Source organism: Antechinus flavipes, chromosome 5 (assembly GCF_016432865.1).
Source record: "Antechinus flavipes isolate AdamAnt ecotype Samford, QLD, Australia chromosome 5, AdamAnt_v2, whole genome shotgun sequence".
NCBI lineage: Eukaryota > Metazoa > Chordata > Mammalia > Dasyuromorphia > Dasyuridae > Antechinus > Antechinus flavipes.
In genome coordinates, this window is record NC_067402.1 from 62,327,036 (window position 1) to 62,339,666 (window position 12,631).

The following is a 12,631-nucleotide window of genomic DNA, read 5'->3' on the forward strand; positions in this document are numbered from 1 at the left end:
AACTTCATTACTTTTTCATGATAATGTTACTAAACTAATAGGTCAGGAAAATCTATAGATATAATTTGTCTAGTTTTTAGCAAAACTAAAATTTTTAAACTAATATGCTAGACAAAATTGAGAGACAATAATATGATAGGTAAATTCAGAACTGGTTGAATGGCTAGACAAAGAACAGTCGTTAATGCTTCATTGTCAATTTGGAAAAATACAGTCTGTACTGTAAATTTGTATGTGACTCTGCTATTTAAGAATTTTATCCAATGACTTGGTTAAAAACAGAGTTGATGAAGTTGACAAATTTACCAATAAAAAATCTAAGAAGGACAGTTAATGCATCAGATAATGAGTCTAAACAGATTTTGACCAGTTATAATGCTGAACTGAATTGAATAAATTTATACATAAATGGGATGAATGTAAAGTTATAAGAGAATACAAAAAATAACTTCCACAAATATAAGATGATAGAGATATAGCATATTGGAAATTATCTGGGAATTTTCATGGGCTAAAATCCTATGTGTGTCAGCAGTGTGATATGATAGCCAAGAAATTAATGTGATCTTGAGCTTCATAGGGAGCCATATCATGTTCAGGATTAATTGGGTAGCTTGCTATATCTTACTTTTCAAATGATATATGGAGTACTATAATCACTAACTAACAGTACTGTTACATTTAAGGACATTATTAAGCAGAAGTACATGGAAGAAACCACATGGAAGAGGGACTTGATTGTTCTATTTGGCTCCAGAAAACAAAACATGAAATGATAGAAGTTACCAAGAAGGAAAATTTGGATTTGATATAAGGAAGATCTTTCTAACAATTAAAGCTCTTGGAAAATGGAATCAGCTGTCTCAACGTATGATGAAAGCCCCTTCACTAGGAATCTTTCACACAAAATCTTTATGATCCCTTCTTGAATATTTTGGGATCCTTGACCCATTTGAGTTAGGCATCTCTCTGAGAGACTGAGACTTTTGTGATTCTTTTTTCATCCCTATTAACATTCCTGCAGCAGAGGAAAAGGCTTATCTTGAAATTCAGGGCAGCATGTCCTACTGCCAACTGAAGGAAGGTATCTTATGAATATTAAACTGTCAGCTTTGGTTTGAATTGCCCTAAAGGTCAGAACTGACCTCTCTAATACCTTGTAGAAAGATTAGGCCTATGTTTGATTTCCCTCTTCATTTTTATTATGAAAAATAGGCCTTGGAAATTTATTCAACAAACTTGTAAACCCCATCTATGTGCAATTTTCAGGGTAGGGTGATAGGGGAGACATAAGAATAAATCAAAATGAGCCCTTTCATTTCAAAATCTAGTGGTAATGTATAACATGTAACATACACTAAGCATTTAATAAATGATTATTTCATTCATTCAATCACATGGCAAGTGTATGAGATGAGTGCTATGAGATCTGAAAAGGGGGAGATCTTTTTTAGCCAGTTGTATCAATATGGTTTCATAAAGGCAAGTGGCTCCTGAACTAGGTATTAAATGGTAGGTAGATTGTCAGTAGGCGTAAATGACCAAAAGTATTCTAGATCTGAGCAACTAAGTTGCTCAATGGTTAGAACACTGAGCTTGGAATCATCAAGACTGATCTTCCTGAGTTCAAGTCCAGCCTCAGATACTTATTAGCTGTATAAAAAACACTTTGCAAATCACTTCATCCTATTTGTCTCAGTTTTATTACCTGAAAAATGAGCTGGAGGAGATGGCCAACCATTCCAGCATCTTTGTCAAAAAAACCCCAAATGGGGTCACTAAGATTCAGATGTGACTGAAGTGACTGAACAACATTAGGCATGGGGAATAACATGAACAGAGATACAGAGGTGAGTAAGCATGAGACATGTTTAAGGGATAATGTTTGAATTAGCATAATAGAGTAGGTGAAGGAAAACAAGAAAGACTGGAGATCCTGTAGATTAGAAAAGTACATTTCTGGAACATCATAGAGAGGCTTGAGTGCCAGGACAAGAATAAAGAAAGGTATTTGGATAGTCTAAGGAGCGCCATAATTTCTTGTATGATTCAGATGAAATCTTGAGTAGATAAAAATTAAAACATTCTGTGAGATCTCAAAATTCTAAGGTTCATCCTCTTTCTTCCATACAAGATGACAACAGTGATCATTAATATTTTGTTAATTTTTTAATTTTATACAAATTTATAGAAATTTTATAAAATTTGTGTTTCTTAAAAATGCTATTTGTAATCTTTACTTGTCCTCAAGCTTTCATCAAAGTTAAAAGAGGATGATTTTTAAACTGATAAACATATACTGACATTTATGTAATTATTTCACTTGCTATGTTGAATTTAATTATAAAATCCAAAATAATGGTGAGTCTAAATTTTAGAGCCTGAAAGTGTAGGAATAATTTGTGAAGCCATTGTACTAATCCTAGACTTTAAGAAGTTGGCCAGTACCTCTAGAGAGCCTCCTTAAAAACAAATTCATATCTCTAAGTGACAGTTTGGAAGCCTATGTTCTTGTAACAGAGAAATTAAAGACAAGTATAGGTTGCTGTTTTCATTGTGTCCCATTTCTTTTCTTTAGCAACTTTTAAAAAATCAGAGATAAAACTTGAAAGCAATTTTAGCAAATGGAAAAGTCACTTTTTATTGTTCAGCAGAATCTTATAGAAAAACTGAGTGACAACATTCCTCCTTTTAATTCCAACTTTTAACTATTAGTGGGCTTTTTTTTTGGTAGCTATGCAATGGAGGATCAGTGACTGATCTTGTGAAAGGACTTTTGAAGAGAGGAGAAAGAATGAGTGAACTTTTAATTGCTTACATTTTACATGAAGCACTAATGGTAAGGATAATGGTGCATATGAACTTTCTATATATCACTAATTTAAGTGTGAATTACTTTTTAAATGAAATTAATGGTTAATAAAATTAAGTATAATTAGTTTAAATAAAACTGTGAAGGCTTCAATTATTAGAAACAGTACATGTTATTACTTTAGTAAATAATGCTGCAGCATGGTGCAGTGGAAAGTATGCTGGATTTGGAATCAGAGGAACTAGGTTCAAATCTTGACTCTACACCTTATTTCTGGTCAAGTCAGTAAGCATTTATTTAGTGTCTACTCTGTACTGGGGCAGCTAGGTGGCACTACAGGGAGAGAGTGCCAAGCCTGGAGTCAGGAAGACTCATCTTCCTGGGTTCAAATCCAGTCTCACTTACTAGTTGTGTGACCCTGGGTAAGTCACTGAATCCTTTTTGCCTCAGTTTCCTCATCTGTAAAATGAGCTGGAAAAGGAAAGGGCAAATACCCCAGTATCTTTGCCAAGAAAATGGGGTCATGGAGAATTAGTTACAACTAAAAAATGATTGAAGAACAACATTTTGTGCAGAGGCACTGTGATAATCTCTAGAAGAACAAATGGAAGCAAAAAAAAAAAAAAAAAACAATTTCTGCTTGCAAAGAACTAAAAATCTAATGGAGAGGGAGTTGAACTAAAGGTCCTACCAGGTGCCTCCTAATTATAAATTTCTGATCTTATGATCCTATTAAATATTCATAGTATGAGTGAGCTGTTCTTTTCCACTAGAAATCCCCTCCATACCTCCTAAATATAAACCCTAGGTTTTACCAAGGACAGTTCCTGGTGCTATTGCCTCTTCCAATTCCCTTGACGCTTTATACCATTGATTGTATATACTTAGGGAGATATGGCAACACATTGAGATTCTGAACCGAGTTTTAATGTCCACTTTCTCCATCTGTATATTTGCAATCAGAGAATATTATATAAGAGGTGCTATTCCCTAACCATGGTATCTGTCATGCAGTATCTAAGACTACTTAAGCATCAAAGCAAAGAGTCAAACAGTCCACCACTGCCATGATGCTGTGAGTAACTTAGAAGGTCATATACTGTATGTCAGTGTCTGGTTATTACATTAATTTAGGATAATGCTAATGAAGACAAGATCTTCAGTGAATTAGCTGATCACTGTTGAATGGCCACAGCCTGCTTTCCTAATCCATAGTAATCAAAGAGGGGATGAAGCAAGAGAATATAAATGGCTTGTACAAAATCCAAAGACTCTATCTTAAAGAATCTAATAATGGTAGGTCAGTAGCACCAAATGTATATATTTAGCTGACATTTATATAACTGACATTTTCATAATATTCTATGGTTTACAAAGCATCTTGCTCAGCAACTTTGTGAGTAATTGTTAATATCTCCATTTTATAAGAGGAAATTAAGGCACAAAGGATTTAGATAAATGACAATCAGGATTCAAATGATCTTCTGACACTAAATTCAGTGTTCATTCCATTATATCATTCTTTCTATTCAGAATATCATGTTTTTCCTAGAACTTTCTTTTAAAAATATAATTTATCTATTTGAAGATATTAGAATTATTGTTATTCAGTTGTTTCAGTTGTGGCTGACTCTTCATGATTCCTTCTTGACAGAAAGACAAGCTGTCGTGTTTATGTTACTCAAAGATGAACATCTATTTAAATTTATTACCTTTTTGATGATTCTAGAACATGGCTTTTTTAAATTTCTGTTTTGTCATTAATTAATATATGTCAATAATAATTGTATAATTGTTTATACAAGATCTTCTCAACAAGATTAATACTTATATTTTGGGGAAATAAAATATTTAGAGAGGACAAAAGACATATATTGAGTAGAGATAATGTAACTTTTAGAGTCTGAAAGGATCTGAATTTGAATCCTGCTGGAATCCTGCTGCGTGACTTTCTCAGACTCAATTTCCTTATATATAAAATGAGAGAATTAGACTCCATAGTCCTTAAGATCCCTTCAGACACTAAAATAATGACTTTATATGATCTGGTGATCCTGATAAGGGTATCTACTTCTAGTTGAAACTGAAATTTATGCATTTTAAGTGAACTATTTCTTGTGATAAGCGTATTACAGTATATTTGAAAAAGAAATTGAGATTTCACAGATAGAATTAACATTTTATATTAAATTGAATAATAAGTTCAACAAAAATCTTAAATATTTTCCCTCAGGGGCTGCAGCATTTGCACAACAACAATACTATCCACAGGGATGTGAAAGGAAATAATATCCTCTTGACCACTGAAGGCGGAGTTAAGCTAGTGGATTTTGGTATGTTGGAAGGCTCCTTTCTTTGTGGGGGAGGAAAACAGAGAGGGTGATGATGGGATTACCTCTTATATTTCTTTTCTCTTAAAATATATGCAGAAAATATTCTTCTGGATTTACTTAAAATATAAATATATGAATCAAAATGGCAAGAACATGAAATAAATTCTAATATGACTTTTAATATTCAACACTTGAAGGACTTTTACACATTTGAAACCATTTTTTCTCATATTTCAGTAAACAGCAAGGTATTTGTAAGATTGGGTGGCAGAAAAAAACCATCCAGAATGTTGTAAGGATTTGAGGGTTATTTTTTCCCAGAACTTTTAACTTTCATGCTTTGAAAACAGAGGAGAATAAAGTTCACTCCTTCCTCAAAGCTTACTTTGAGACAAAAAAAAAAAAAGGAAAAAAAATTCCTTTTTTTTTAAGTGAAGAAAATATTCCTAGAAAAGATGAGTTCCTGTAACTTTAATGATAATATTGTAGTAAGGGTAATACAAATCTTCCCCTATACAAACTAAAAGATGCCAGCTCATCCTTTCTTTCTCCCTTTGATAACTCTTTTGTAACCATCCCTGGGATAATTTGAGTAACTTGGCCCAACTGCTCTGAGAGAACAAATAGAAAGCGTGGAAAGATCATGGGGGTTTATGAACTCTCCCAACTCAGGAAAAGTTGCTAATTTGAGCATGAAATTCATCTCCTGGAGGGTAGAGAAAAATTAAAATGAGTTACTACTCACTATATAGGAATTACTGCTATTGGAAGTTCAAAATGAAGGTATACCCATATTTCCTGCTTTCAAGTTAATGTGTGATATTTGGGATAACTTCAAGATAAGACCCAAGTGTGAGGGAGGTAAGATTTTTCTGAAAGGTAAAAAGGTAAAAAAAAAAAAAAAAAAAAACTTGACTTAGTTGAATATAGACCAGTTTAGTGAAATGGTCTTCTTAATGGATCAAATCCTAGTTTCTGCAACAGACCTTCCTCACTCTCTCTAACTCCATTGCTAGTACCTTCTCTACAATTACCCTACTCTACTATCCTGCATATATCTAAACACTATTTTTTATCCTGTATAACTTGTTTGTACATAGTTATTTGTTGTATATTTATTCTTATGGATTCATATATGAATCAAATCTATTTCTATCAACACAAAGATAAAATTATTCTCATTCCATGCCTTCTAATAATGGCTGCTCATAAGGAAAATTGATGATCATCGTTGGAAAGTAGCATATGCTGATGGTCCAGATTGTCTGGGTAGAGGGATTGGGCTAGAAAAGTTGGAAGCTCCCTAAAGTATATCTGTCTTCATTTTCAAAGGAAAACAAAAATACAACTCTCCTAATAGATATGCATAGCCAAGCAAAAATTCCCATATTATCCATGTCTAAAAATGAATGTTTTACTTGAAATCTTGAGTCATCATTTCTTTGTCTGAAGTTAGGTAGCACACTTAATTGTAAATCCTCTGTAATCTTTTTTTTCAACCATTAATTTTCATCTCCTTTAAGCTTGTTGTGATTATTGCTGGTCAGTCATTTCATTCATGTCCAACTCTTCATGACCCCTTTGGGGTTTTCTTGGGTGAGATAGTGGAATGATTTGTCATTTCCTTCTCCAGCTCATTTTACAGAAAAAAAAAAAAACGGAGGCATACAGAAATATGATTGTGTAGCTAGCAAATACCCCAGGCTAGATTTCAACTCAGGAAGATGAATGTCCCTCATCATAGCCTTGATATTCTATCCACTTCACCTACTTTAAACTTATTCGTACCTATCGTATACTTTCTCTTTTTGTTTTCTAATTACTAATAAAAAAAATTTTAAGAGCATTAAGGTTAGAAAAATGTTTTAAATGCATTTTCATGTTTGTCCTCACAATCAACCAGTAGTGTTATTGTTCCATTTTACAGCTGGGGAAATGTTATTGTTAAAGAAAGCTCAGAGATTAGAAACCAGGACCTAAACACAGGATTTCTAACTGCAAGCCTTGAATTCTTAGAATTATAGCACACTATCACTATTATCAACATTTTATTCTGGCCATTAACCAGAGTCACAAAATATCAGGGTTTAATTCCAGGTCTTCTCTGACCTTTCATCCATAGCTCTTTCAAACATACTATATTTCCAGGTACATAGTCTCAACTTTATGATTTCAATCAATGGTAAACAAGGATTTGATTCACCCTATAATAAATTTTTCAGGGAAACTGCAATTCCACAACATGAGGTCTAATTGCACAAACTAATTTATGGGGCAAAATTAATAAAGATTTGAGCTACTGAGCTCTGAGAAAAAAAGTTAATGCTACAATAAAACCAACTTAGATCACATGTAGTGGAAGTGCACACTTTTAATCCCTGCTACTGATGGATCTGATGGTTTCCTTGAGTGCAGGAATAATAAGCTACGCTAGAGCTAAGGCCAGTCTGCACTAAGTGCAGCACCGATATGGTGATCCTCAAGGAACTAGATAACACAAAGCTGGATAAGGAAGGGCAAAGCAGCCAAGGCCAAAAAATGGAGCTGGTCCAAGCTCAGTCAACAGTGTGATCAGACCTATAAGTTAGCCACCATAAGCTAAGGAAATGTAAATTTTTAAAAATCAATCAATCAATAATAAATGAATGAATAAAAACTAAATAAAGTATTTATTTCAAAGTTACAAATTTTGAAATCATCTCAAATGATTCTTCACATCTATTTACTTTCTAAAAGTATGTGCATATGTATAGGCACATATATATGTGTTTGTATATACATAAATATGCATGTGTATATATGTCAAATTTATGTCAAACACATATAGTTTAGAAATTATGGCAATCATAAGATGAATGTAGAATTGATTGAGAATATGTCAATATTATAAAACATTTTAATTAAAAATGTGTGTTTCCTACTTCATGTTTCACACTTGGTCATCACAAGTACAATGAGATGTCTGAAAAAAAAATTAAATGAATTAGAAACCCTTTTGCTTTGTGCTACATTTAGAACTTATATGGTTTTACCCATTATTTGGGAGAGGAGTGCATGGGAATGATAAGAGTGACCACTGTCTAAGCAGTTTCATGCTATCTGCAAGGAGAGTGAAATTAAATTCTATTGTTCCGCTCTTTAGTTTTTTAGGATGTCCTCTTCACATTAGCCTTTAAACAGTTAATGAAGAGATTGGTCATCCCCAATAAAAGCTCCATCATCAAAAGTACAACCTCCAGCTCATTCCCTCTCTGTCTTTTCTCTCTTGTCTTACCCTCTGCTTCTCTGCCATCACAAAAAACAGTACACTATGATGGAAAATCTTCTACATTTATAATCAGAGGATTTGGGCTCAAATTCTGCCTTAGAAGCATGTCACTTACTTCTCTGAACTGCATTTCCTCAACTGTGAAACAGAGGGCTTGGACTGGATGGCTGTTAAAGTCCCTTTCCACTCTAAATCTGTGATCATCACTGTTCTCTTTCAAGCCAGAGCACTCCCTTAATTTTGCCTTCACCTTATCATTACACGCCCCATTTTCACTTGTCCCATTTTTTGCTCATTTGGCAACCCACAGTTAGCAACATTTTAAGGTTTACCACTTTTGGGGCACTTCTGACTCATAGTACTAGTATTTTGGATTGACCCTGTACTCTGACACCCTTATAAATCTGATTTTTATCAGCTCTCTAGCTTTATTCCTCTCTAACTCAAAGCTAAACTGGAAGGGGGTGAAGGAAAACTTGAATATAAATGTTTTATTGATTTTTAAAAATGAATATATTGTCTCTTCCTGTGTTAGCACTTAAAATTCTCATCTAAGTTTTTTCTTACTAAATTATAAGTCCATTTTACTTTCCTACAATAGGCAGCTAGATAGTATGGTGAAGATAGCTCTGGACTTATAGTCAGAAAGTTCAAATCCTGCCTTGGATATTTACTAGCTGCATGACTCTGGACAAGTTCCTTAAGCTCTTTCTTTCTTAGTTTATGTATAAAATGGAGGCAATAATAACCCTTCTTTATTGGATTATCATAGCAAAGATTACAAATGTAAAGCACTTTGAAAACCTTAAAGTGCTATAAAACAAGTATCAGTTATTATTATAGAGTAATAGGATGTTAGGTTTAAATCTGGAAGAGTTATGAGCATCTAATCTAACACCTTAATTTTAGAAATAAAAAACAGAGGCTAATTCACTTTTTCAGAGTCACCCCACTCATTGGTGTATGAGCCAGAATTCAAAACCAAATCTTCCTGATACCAAGACCAGTGCTTTCCCCCTGTATCATACTGCTGTTGCCTCTGCTTTTTAGTCCAATTATGCCCAGACCCATATAAGCAGCTATTGTGAACTTCACTTCTGAAATGGCATGATATCATTTGCTGCTTCTATTGAATAGCATAAAACTCCAACAGCTCCATTTTTTGTTGTTTTTAATTGGTGATGATATGAAACATAACAGGTCTCAAGGACATTGCAGAACATTGCTTTGATGTAATAATGTCATGTATTGAGCACTAAGGAGAAGGGACACACTCTTTTGAAAGTAAAATTTTAAAACTTCTAGGTCCTTAAACTTTCCTATCCAATAACCAAAGTTGATGTTTCATTAAGAATACAAAATCAGTTCTTATGGAAAGTGGTATTTATCTTCTTCTAAGCCAAGTCATTTATAGCTCAGTCATCACATTAAGCTGAGCAATGAATAAGTTGACTCATTGCTTTTAAAAGTTCTCTTTGGAACTCCAGCTGATGATCTGTTTTTCAAGTCTCCCAAAATGAGCATTTTCCAAAATTGAATTCTACTGTACAGCGTTATAATTTCATCGAAGTATCTATGTACACTCCATCCAAACTGATGTGCTAGGCGTTATATTCTGAGTCAAGGTATTCAAGGATTTAATTTTTATTTGCTAAACTTTAGCAAAGCCTAATTTTAGTATTAATTCTTCCTTAATAAATGTAGATTTTAATCCATCTGAGTGTTTTTGTTCATTTAGTAAGATATACTTGAATACAGTGAGACAGAGTCACATAAGAGTCAAAAAGGTCTGTGCTCAAATCTTTTTTCTGTTACTTGCTCACTATGTGATCCAAAGAAAGTTATTTAACTTCTTATTTGGTTCAAGTAACATCTAGGATTTATCTACTAAATCACATAGAGGGAGTTCTCATCCCAAAATGTTCTTATTCTAAAGAAACCTCAAATCCTATGTCTGTTTACATGATAAAATGTTTTTAAAATATCTGGACACACATCAAAGCAAGTGTTAAAATGTCAATATATGCTGCAGAATGAGTCTCTCCATAACATGATTTTTTTCCTCCTCAGTAGTATGTTATTTTTCAAAATACAGTTTCCAACATTTATTTTTGTAATATTTTGTGTTCCAAATTTTTGTCCCTTTCTTTCTTACCTTCCCCCTCCTCAAGCTAGCAAGTAGTTGGGGAAAATCACAAGGAAGAAAAAACAAATAAACAAAAAAGGTGAAAATACTATGCTTCAATCCACATTCAGTCTCTATAGTTCTCTCTCTGGATACAGATTTTCCATCCCAAATCTATTGAAATTGTCTTGAATCACCACATTGCTGAGAAGAGCCAAATGTATCACAGTTGATTATCACATTAATTTGCTGTTACTATATACAATATTCTCTTGGTTCTGCTCATTTCACTCAGCATCAGTTCTTTTAAGTCTTTCTGAGTTTTTTTCCTGAAATCAGCCTGCTCATCATTTCTTTTTTTTTAAATAACTTTTTATTGATAAAACTTATGCTAGGGTAATTTTTACAGCATTATCCCTTGCATTCACTTCTGTTCCGATTTTTCCCTTCCCTCCCTCCACCCCCTCCCCCAGATGGCAAGCAGTCCTTTACATGTTGAATAAGTTACAGTATATCCTGGATACAATATATGTGTGCAGAACCGAACAGTTTTCTTGTTGCACAGGGAGAATTGAATTCAGAAGATATAAATAATCTGGGAAGAAAAACAAAAATGCACTGCTCATCATTTCTTAGAGAACAATAATGTTCCATTACATTCACATACCATAACTTATTCAGCCATCCCCCAATTGATGAACATCTATTCAATTTCCAATTCCTTGCTGGCTATAAATATCTTTGCACATGTGGGTCCTTTCCTCTCTTTTATGATACATGATATGATTATTGTTCAATTATGTCCTACTCTTTGTGATCTTGTTTGGCATTTTCTGGGCAAAGATACTGGAGTGGTTGCCATTTCCTTCTTCAGCTCATTGTGCATAGGAGGGAACTAAGGCAAACAGGATTAAGTGACTTGTCTAGGGTCACACAGCTAATAAGTGAGTGAGGCTAGATTTGAACTCAAGAAAGTGAGTCTCCCTAATAAATCTACATAAAATGATATTATTTATATTGATATGAAAGTAGATGTGTTCCTGAAAAGTTAGTTACATAATGTTTTGATCATAAATAATATGGTATGGTATGGATATTTTAAAGAATCCTACATCAACCTATGTTAGTGGTATCACAAATTTATACTACTGGAAGAAATCAGAGATCGTCTAGTCCAATCTCCTTTTCACAGGTGAGGAAACTGAAGCACAGAAAGAGAAAATGGTTGCTCTAAGGTCACAAAAGTAGAATATGGCTGATGCAAATCCTTTTGAAAAGTGAAGAATCTTTTTTGCAAATGATAATCCCTTTTTCCCCAGAAATTTATTCTTAAAGAAAATTGATCTATAAAAAACTAATGTTTTTTTAAACAAAGCTTACAGATACATAGTAATTTTTTCAATATCTAAAAAGTTTAAAAAATGATTACATAACCTGACTTTCCTACCTCCCTCTCTCTGAGTGCTCCTTTTTTAATGTCTTCCCTCTTTCTTATAACATGTAAAACAAATGGTTAGTTTTAACAATAGAAACATAAAAGTACAATAACTGACTTTTGTGCTAATTGTTCTTTCCTGTAATGTGTGTATCTGTATGTGTGTGTATGTGCAAATGCATTTCCCCACACAGATCAGTAGGACCCCAGAACTGAGAGCTATAATGCTAAATGACAATTCCTCCACAGCATGGACTCTGATACCCAGATAGGATTCAACTGTGGGATGACCAGGAAGGAACATGACTGAAAAGATCAGTGAATAATTTGGATTTTCTAACATGTGTTGCTGTTTCCCTTCTTTCCCTAAAGCTTCAGCAGCTAATTATAGACACTGGCACCTGTGATTCTCTTTGACTCATAGTTTGCTCAAAGCATTACTCAAAAAGAGTCACCCTATATCCGATGACTTGTTCTGCCAGACTAATCATTCTGATGCCATGTTTCCAGAATATGCCATTACATTTAAAACTATGTTTGCCTGTCTATTCAAATGTTGCATCTATCCCTGGAGATTTAAAATATTTTAGCCTTTAATCCTATTTTTAAACAGTTATCAAAATTAAGTATTTGAAAATATCAAAGAAAACATTATTGA

General features: G+C 33.5%; 1 protein-coding gene across 1 annotated transcript in view; it reads left to right on the plus strand.

The window, feature by feature from the left end:
- MYO3A (myosin IIIA) overlaps window positions 1–12,631 on the plus strand; it is a 216,293-nt gene that overhangs the window by 29,829 nt on the left and 173,833 nt on the right. Inside the window, exons 3-4 of the mRNA XM_052001420.1 lie at window positions 2,735–2,839; window positions 5,046–5,145. Of these exons, the coding sequence (XP_051857380.1) occupies window positions 2,735–2,839; window positions 5,046–5,145 (205 nt within the window). The remainder of the gene's footprint in view (window positions 1–2,734; window positions 2,840–5,045; window positions 5,146–12,631) is intronic.